The sequence below is a fragment of the Danio rerio genome, chromosome 16, assembly GCF_052040795.2.
Source record: "Danio rerio strain M-AB ecotype USA chromosome 16, GRCz13ab, whole genome shotgun sequence".
Classification (NCBI taxonomy): Eukaryota; Metazoa; Chordata; class Actinopteri; order Cypriniformes; family Danionidae; genus Danio; species Danio rerio.
In genome coordinates this window covers 48,432,796-48,440,000 of record NC_141036.1, presented here as the reverse complement: position 1 = coordinate 48,440,000, position 7,205 = coordinate 48,432,796, and the positions used below count along the sequence as shown (strand labels likewise).

Sequence of the window (7,205 nt, the reverse complement as noted above, 5' to 3'; positions counted from 1 at the left end):
ATTGATCCACAGACCGATAGCGGCCTGGGGGTTGGGGACTGTTTTATGATATGTCAATTAAAAGTTACTGTTGGTAAAAATTAAAAATTGAATAGCAAATATTACCTTTAAAGAATGAAGACTGATTAAAATGTGCATCTCTTGAAATGTTGGACAAACTAATATTCAGTAATATAAAATTACTAATATAAAAGTGGAAAATGTTAGTACTGTAGGCAATGGACTAGGCATGAGCCCCTTCAAGATTCTGACAGTATAACCTTGGATATAAATATCACGGTATTGTGATTACTGCTCTAAAATCTATTTTTTAAATGTCTGGGTAAACAAAACCTTTTTTTCCCTTTGTACACAATATATTTTATAATTTTAGAAACATTTCAAATATATTTGGAGCAGTAAACATGTCAGACTGAATAATTGAAATGAATAATTCTGCTTCTGCTGTCTTTGTTTCAAAACACAGATTTTTTATTTTTTTTTTACAATTTAAAACGGCATCTTTTTCTGGAGATACTGTTGTCCTGAAAAAAAAATGTAAATAAAAATTCTTAATCATACCTTAGGAACAATTTAGCAGAACATTTTGACGGTTTTAAAACCTTGACTTTTCCAAACCGCGGTATACCTTGAACAAATCGTCCCATGCCTACAATGGCCCAATATCCATATCTGAATTGTATATAAGTTTTTGTTATAAATGTTATCAGCGCATCTGTAAGCACATTAGAATGATTTATGATGCTCAGGTGACGCTGAAGACTGTAGTAATGATGCTGATCATTCAATATTGCATCACTGAGATAAATTACAGTATATTTTAAAGTCAATTAAAAATAGAAAACAGATATTTTGAATTCAAAAATATTTGCAGTATTAGTTTTCGCTGCATTTTGGATCAAATGAATGCTGGCAAATGCATAGAGACAAAAACTAAGAATTAGGATTTCAACATCTCCTACAGTAGTCATTTTAATCATTGTGTTTTTATTTTTATTCACAGGAGTTACATTCTAAAAATAACTCCCAATAGTGGAAATCTGCAAAGTAGTCAGCTTTATTTTTGACAATTATTATAGATGTTTTAAGGCTGTAAAACCCCTCACTACACACTTTATACACTTTTCCCAGACAGGCATTAACATTTTCACACTTTTCTCTCGTTTAAACACTCTCAGATTTCAAACTTTTGATGAAAAATAACATCCATCGCTTTCTGCAAAAGGTTCAGAAAGCTTTATAGCTTTTGTGTGGATAATGTTGGCATCTTGCGTATTGTTCTTTCTCCTGCAGTCACTGATCCACAAAGCTGAAGCAGACTCCATCCTTAAAGGGGTTGTACTCCGGATGCACCACGCACATGACAGTTGGAAGTAACACACGCCGGACACCCACATTTGCATGTTATTTAAAATGAAATTATTCAGATGGCGCTCTGTGGCACGGCAGAAATATGAACTGTGTTCCGAGTCGTAGCTGGGCACTGCTGACTTGCAGCGCCGGTGTGTGTACCTTGACCTAAACCTTTGTTTACAATTCTAAAATGCATTGCGGTGTGTGGCGCAGCACATCTGGTGTGCGACCCCCTTTACGATGGTTTTGCGGCAGACAATTACAATCCTTTTGCATTCTTATTGAAACTCACACTGCTAGCAATCGAAGATTTTAATCTGGCAAGCTGAACGCATTCTATACTGTACAGGAGACACAGAGGAGATTTATTGACAGTGGTCTACAGTCAATCAGGATGCAGAACGTAATGTGCTGTTAAAAAAACATGTCAGATTGCACCAAAAAAATCAGCAACACTTGAATCAGGTGAACCGCACTATAGCGAGGGAATACTGTATTGCATAAAAAACCCCAAAACATTTAAGCTTTTTACGTGTCGTTTCGATGCAGTTGTCTCCTGGTGTTTATGATGCTTGTGAAATGGGTGTGCTGGATCTGCTTATGCACATTTCTGATGTGTGATGTCATTAAATGTTGCTAATACCTTTTAGAAAAAGGCAGACTTGAAAAGCTGTGAGTGAATCTGGCCTTCAGCTGTCCTTTGTTTTACAGTGAGGAGAAGACGGCCTGCATTAAGATCCGTGTGGAAGACGAGGATGAAGAGGACAAGCGTGTGGATACAGAGACATCTCTATGAGACTCACTGTGGTCCTTCCCAGAATCCTCTAGTCTGAGCTCTGCTGCTGCTCATCTGTGAGTCAAGCCAAAGGTAGAGAAGCCAAATGACTTCCAGGTGTATTTATCCCAGTTTCTCTTTTAAACCACAACCAACAAGCTCTTTTTATTTTCTACAAGTTTGTTTTTAATATGAAAAGCGCACCATGATTTGAGAGGTATAGGGTGCTGTGAGCCACCCGGACTGTTTATTTTTATTTTCTTATTTAATTTTCTCAACATAGATTTGAAGACAAAGTCTTTTAGAGTTAGTTTTACACGCAAACACTGTTTATAACGGTACCGGTTATCAAATCATCACTTTAGATGTTCTTTTTCAGTACATTTAGACATGTTGTTTGTTGCAGAGTGCTGATTTTTTTAAAATATGTAAATGCACAAATTAGAAAAACGTCAAATGTTATGACAAGAAAGAAAGAAATGTGTAAAAAGCACACTTTAAAATGTCACGTCAGAAATATAATTGAATGTACAAAAATATAATTAATGTCCTTTTTTTAACTTTAAAAAAACAAATAATAAATTGATGGTCTAAAAGATTATTGATGATTTATGTAATTATAATATATGAGATCAGAATGAGAACAAATGGACGTCTGTTGAATCGATTCCTGCAAATAAATTGAGGTCAGAAAAATTCAAGCTTGCTGTGAATTGTCTAAAAGTTAGTTCACTCAAATGCAATCTGCTGTTCATTTACTCTCCTTCAAGCAGTCTGAGATAGAGATGATTTTCTTTTTCTTCAGTAGAGCTGATGTTAGATGAAATATGGCGATTTACTAAATGCTTCTAATATTTTGAGATAAAAAAAACAACATGCAGACAAAACAAAGTAACGCCTGTTGCTCTTGATGTCTCTGCTGATTCGAATGTTATCACTTGATTGAACGGGCATTATCAGCTGATAGATATGTGTCAGTAGGGGCCTTCTGCGTATACTGTTTGGCTCAGAAGGCTGTTATCATACTTCCACATGGTTAAACGACTATAGATCACATCCGGCTGCAGCTGAGAATTATTCATATTATTTATTAAATTTACCATTAATAATATTTTATTAATGTGTACCCCTACCTCAACCCTAAACCCAATCATCACAGTAATGTAAAAACAGATCTGACTTCCAATTATGACTTAACTCAAAATTAGGACTTGTTGAAATTATGAGATAGAATGTTACAAATACGACTTATAATTTCAACATTAGTCATCATTTCAAGTAGTCATGATTGTAACTTTTACCTCGTTGAAATGATGACATATGTTAATATTATGAGATAAAACGTTACAATTATGTCTTGAAATTGACATTTTGAACTTATGAGATAGTTACAATTTGGACAACTCGAAATTATGATCTGTTGAAATTGAGATAACTTTTGTGTTGTATTTGTATTGTAACTTTTTATCTCATCATTTCAACATGGGATAAAAGTTAATTCAAGATTATGACAAAAAAAGTTACAAATATGACTTGTAATTTCAACATAAATAAAAACATTTCAACATAATTAAAGTGATAATTTGACGTTAAATCATAACTGTAACTTTTATCTCATGTTGAAATTATGACTTGTGTTAATATTATGAGATAAAACGTTTCAATTATGACTTGAAATTGAGATAAAAGTTGCAAATTATGACTTAACCCAGGGGCTGGCAAACTCGGTCCTTGAGGGCCGGCGTCCTGCACAGTTTAGCTCCAACTCTAATCACACACACCTGCATATAGATTTCTAGTCATCTTCAAGACACTGATTAGCATGTTCAGGTGTGTTTGATTAGTGTTGCAGCAAAAGCATGCAGGACACCGACCCTCCAGGACAGAGTCTTCTTATTAGTACAGTATAGCTGATTAACCATGTGGATGAACGTTAATAGCATGGTTACCTAAAAAATATATATATCAAAGATGATTCCTTGTATTTACCTAATTTTTGTTAAGGTAAGTGTAAATAATTTATTTGTGCTGAGTTTAAGTAAACAAATTAAGTTGAACATTACTAAATTTAATTTGTTTGTTTAAATTCAACATATAAATTGTTTGCAACAATTTTGCAGACATCATTTTTTCTGTGCAGTATGCGCAGAAGGCCCCTATAAGCCCATATCTATCAGCTGATAATGCCCATTCAATTAAAAGATAAGATTCGAAGCGGGTGGATGTCTTATGAATCTTTTTATTTTATTTTTTTTTGTCAGTAGACTTTGAAACTGTGGTGATTAATAAAGCAGTTTATTGCAAATCTATGGAAGCCTTTTCATACCACTGAATAAAATAAATGAATAAATAAAATGTAAGATTATATATATATATATATATATATTAAGTCAGAATTGCGATCTTTTAAACTCGGAATTCGAATTCTGACATAACTCGCAATTCTTACTTAATAACCTGCAATCCTGACTTGATAACTCTCAATTCTGACTTTATGACTAGGAATTTTGACTTTATAATTTTTTATACATTTTTATATATAATTCAGTGGCAGGAACGGGCTTCCATACAAATCTTTAATGCTCTACTGAGAGAGAGAAAAACAATCTGTATCTCCGATGTTCTGAGAATCAGAAAATGAACAGAAAATTTCATCATTTTTGGGGGAACTACCCCTTTATCAATATCAGCCCCCTCCCCAATTTGTTTCATGTGTTTACATTGTTCATTTTTAGTGTTATGAAGTAGTATTTTATATTGTTAGTACTTGTGATTTTGTCTTTGCATTAATCAACTAATTTATTAACAGTCATTGATCGAGGCAGAAGCATTTCTGCAGTGTTGTTGGCCTGTCATTTCTTCCCTCTTCTGTTACTGGTGTTAATGTGCACTTTAGATAGGCTCGCCATTGCGGCTTTAGGCCTGACAACATCTTATTTAATCTAGTCTCAGGAAACCCCCCTTTTTTGCACACTACTCCACGTGCTTTCCATCTAATGAGAAATCTTTTCATTTTACACTGGACTAAAAATAATGATTAATAATCTACGCTGCCCCTTGATCTTTTTAAATGCTACAGATGTGGAAGGCCTTTTTTGTAATATTTATGATACTCCAACAAAGCAATTGTCGTTTATTTTATTTTATAATTTTTTTATGTACGTGTATATTTATATATATATGTTTTTAGGAGTTGCCAAGTAAAGTTTTGATCTTCGTAAAACAACCCGCACGCTCACACAGCTTTCACAAATCCCACAATCAAATAATCAAATACCTCTGACTACTGTATGTGAAGGCGGAAAACAGCCACTTGTTTAAATGTGATCAGTTCATGTAGAAGTCTGCGGGAGGGAGTAATACTGAAAACACACGTGGTCAGTATCTTCCTTCATAGCTCTCGTTTTTGGACTCTGGACAAGTATTTCTGCCGTTGAGCTTCAGTCTGCACCGTGTACATGAACTGTTTCTGCTCCGTTTTTCCCCCCATGAGCTGGCCAAATCAACATTTAAGAAAATGTACTGTAGGAGATTTGTGCTACGTCAGATATAAAGAGAAAGAGCAAAAGCTGTCTTTTGTAATGTTGATAAAATTGTTTATTAAAGAAATAAAGCTAATCAATCATCTCTGTTGTCTTTTATTTACTGTTTGGTTTTTATTTCTTTTTGTATAATGCTGAATTAGCAATATTAACAAGACATTACTGCATGCAAAACGCTTTTATGATGTTTATACTCATCATTAGTAGATGGAATGGATTTGGTGGGAAACTGTAACTGTTTGTATTGCTATGGGCACGTGATGAAATGTATTCATATAGAGAGCGGTTACCCAGGCTGTGCTGAACATGAAGCTATACGCTTAAATGTAAAAAGACCTTGTTGATACAGTATGTAAGACTTGGTAAAGTCTGATTAAGCCCATTTCTGCTTGGTAAGAAAAAAAAAAGATGACCTACTGTGTGAAAACACACTTACTAATCTAAAATTGCGAGACTAAAAAGTCAAAATTATAACAATTATAATTTCAACTCAAGTCATGATTTCAAAGAGGAATCAAAATTATGTCTTGACTAAAAATAATTATGTCAAAATTACGAGATTAAGTCGAAATTATGGGCTTGATGACAAACTCTAAATTGCGATTTAATAATGGCTTCTCATAATTTTGACTTATCCTATAATTTGACTTGAAACTTTGGTGTGTGATGAAATAATATTGCAAATAATAATTTGAAAGTATGACTGATTTAACTCGAAACTATGACGAGTCATGATTGTAACATTTTATATCATAATTTCAACATGATTTAAAGTTGCAATTATGACTTAACTCGAAATTATGACTTGTTAAAATTACATAATAAATCAAAATTATGAATCACTAAAAATTGTCACAAATACGAGATCTAAATTATGACTTAATGACCTCATCATTTTGACTTTTTATCTTACAATTGGACTCAAAAATTGAAAGTTACAAATTTGATCATTTGAAAGTATGACAATGGTCTAACTTAAAACTATGACTTATCATCATTGTAATGTTTATCTCATAATTTCATCGTCATAATTTCGATTTGTCAATTTGAATTTTATCATCTCATAATTTCAAGTCATAATTTTGATTTTTCAAGCCACAATTGAAACAATTTATCTCAGCTTCGACATAAATCATAATTTCGAGTTGTCAATTGTAACGTTTTATAATTTCAACATAAGATATATATATAGGAATGCATGCAAATTATGATGTAAATTATGTTTTGACATAATTTTGAGTTAAGCCATTGTCAAAATTACACGATAAAAAGTAGTCAAGATTATATCCAACGTGTTTATGTATACGCATGTATAATGTATCTAATGTTAAGTGTAGGTTCAGTACTTTAATGGCAAGTGTAATTTTTTTTTTTATATTATATAACTTAATTTTGTTTTTTTTTATTTTAATTTAATGATTTAATAACTCCCTCGTAAAGATTTCATGTTTCATTCATTCATTTTCTTTTCGGCTCAGTCCCTTTATTAAATGTAGGCATGTGAAAGCACTAATGCACAATTTCTCAAAAATAAA

The 7,205-nt window shown here is 32.8% G+C and overlaps 2 protein-coding genes and 1 long non-coding RNA gene across 17 annotated transcripts in view; 1 reads left to right on the top strand and 2 right to left on the bottom strand.

Annotated features, from left to right (window-relative positions):
* slc4a7 (solute carrier family 4 member 7) overlaps positions 1-2,824 on the top strand; it is a 77,184-nt gene extending 74,360 nt beyond the window's left edge. For all 14 annotated transcript variants that reach the window (XM_087287678.1, XM_087287676.1, XM_087287677.1 and 11 more), the window contains one exon: positions 2,065-2,824. In XM_087287678.1, coding sequence (XP_087143804.1) covers positions 2,065-2,149 — 85 coding nt within the window. In that variant the 3' untranslated portion in view covers positions 2,150-2,824. The remainder of the gene's footprint in view (positions 1-2,064) is intronic.
* The window catches only part of LOC147840401 (uncharacterized), a 615,523-nt gene that overhangs the window by 168,049 nt on the left and 440,269 nt on the right, over positions 1-7,205 (bottom strand). The gene's annotated exons all lie outside the window — the stretch shown is intronic.
* The window catches only part of dpy19l1l (dpy-19-like 1, like (H. sapiens)), a 754,017-nt gene that overhangs the window by 726,908 nt on the left and 19,904 nt on the right, over positions 1-7,205 (bottom strand). The gene's annotated exons all lie outside the window — the stretch shown is intronic.